The sequence below is a fragment of the Bison bison genome, unplaced genomic scaffold, assembly GCF_000754665.1.
Source record: "Bison bison bison isolate TAMUID 2011002044 unplaced genomic scaffold, Bison_UMD1.0 scf7180017864365, whole genome shotgun sequence".
Lineage (NCBI taxonomy): Eukaryota > Metazoa > Chordata > Mammalia > Artiodactyla > Bovidae > Bison > Bison bison.
Window position 1 is genome coordinate 861576 of NW_011494937.1, and position 1769 is coordinate 863344.

General features: G+C 64.8%; 1 protein-coding gene across 1 annotated transcript in view; it reads right to left on the reverse strand.

Moving 5' to 3' along the window:
* Window positions 1–1769, reverse strand: part of TECR (trans-2,3-enoyl-CoA reductase) — a 28769-nt gene that overhangs the window by 2758 nt on the left and 24242 nt on the right. The window contains exon 2 of the mRNA XM_010855510.1: window positions 383–433. Within this exon, the coding sequence (XP_010853812.1) occupies window positions 383–433 (51 nt within the window). The remainder of the gene's footprint in view (window positions 1–382; window positions 434–1769) is intronic.

A 1769-nucleotide genomic window follows, 5' to 3' on the forward strand; every position in this document is an offset into this window, starting at 1 on the left:
TCAGTCTGTTCCAGCCCTCCCTGGGATGGGACCACCCCCCTCCCCTGGCCTGGCCTCAGAAAGGGGCAGGTCTCAGGACCCCACCTCCTTCCCAGGCCCCAGAGCCCTGCAGGGTCCACTGAAGCTGCACGGCCTCCTCATGCACCATGAGCTCCAGACCACACCCAGGGAACAGGGCGCTCTGCCCCCAAGGGCCAGGCGGCAGGGGCAGGCCCAGGCACAGGGACACACCCGTCCTGCACACCCTGAAGGGCAGGGGGTGGGTGTCAGGACACAGATGGAGGGGCATATCCATCTCCCTGGGGGCCAAGAGCTCAGGAAAGGAGGGGTCCCAGGCCCAGCACCCTCGGGCCCACGAAGCTGGCGCCATGGCTGGTCCTACCTTGTCCAGGAAGCACAGCTTCTCCCGGGTCTTGGCGTCCAGAATCTCCACCTCAAAGAAGAGAACGGCCTTTTTAGGTTTCTTGGTCGCTTTGGGGGGCACAGGCCGGGGGAGGCCGTTGAGGCCAAAGCCGGGGCTGAGGCCCTGGCTGCTGTCCCTGGCCGCCAGGCTCACGCTCAGGTCCATGCTGCCCCGCTCTGCCCGCAGCAGCCAGAGTCCCCAGCTGCCGGCCGTCAGCCCCCACCACAGACCTCCCCACGCGAGGCGCTCTGGGCCAGGCTAGCGCGATCAAATTCTGCCGCGGTGCTGGAAGGAAGCCCGTGCCTGCCCTGGCACTGCCAGCTTCTGTGCAGATGTAACCTGAGTGGCCCAGCAGCCACGGCCCAGCTAAATATAAAACTGCCCCACACGGAGTCCCCCAGGAGCCACGCCGCAGACCTCCTGGGGAGGAGGGACCTGGGAGCAGCCCCCCCCCAGGCCTGGGGGGCTCCAACTGTAAGACTTTCCAGTGGACATGGACCCCCAACAGCACGGTGGGGAGATGCCCAGGATGGGCACCGAGGCGGGTCCCAGCCCAGTGCAGAGCAAGGGCCAGTCCACCAGGAGGAGGGGGAGAGGTCAGCGGGCAGCCCAGGGCCCAGCACAGCCCTCAGCGCTCCCTGGGCTTGGAGAAATCCCAGCTATTCTGAGAATCTGTGAGATAGATCATCCATTTCCCCTTCTGAGCTGCAAGGGACACTATGGATTAGTTTCCTCGTGCGTTCGTGTTCCCAGGGAAGGTGACAGATTCCAGGGTTCCCGGTGCAGAGAGCCTCGCTCTAAGTGTGGCAAGGGTCTGGAAATGCAGAAGCTTCCAGCAAGCACCCCCAGCCAATACTGAGACCTTGACCCCCACCTCCCTGGCCCCCCTCTCCACCTACTTCTCATTAGGTCCACCCAGGCCTCATTCAAAGCCACCACCAGGGCAGTCCTTCCACCACGCCAGCCCAACACGGCATCTTTGTCCAGGCTCTGAGCCCCCAGAGCCCAGAGCAGACATCCCAGGCACCCCCCAGTCTCTGAGCCCCAGGCAGGGGTGCACGGGGGCAATGCTGGGAGGGGCAGGGCTCCGAGGGTGTCTGACCCAGCCATCCTAAGCAGGCAGGCAGGAGAAGGCATGCCAGCCAGCAGTGAAGGGTGCAAACTTGGGGGAGCTGGAGTGAGGCCTAGTGGCCCCAGCCCGTCATGAAAGGTCTGAGGGCCCCAGGGCAGGGCTTGGTGCGGATCTTCATCAGGCACCGGATGCGGCAGGCAGGACTGGGTCTGACCCCGTCAGCCCTTCCCACCTGGTAGGCCCTCGTCAGAGGCAGCATGGAGAAAAGGAGTAGGACGTGGAACCCAGGGCAGG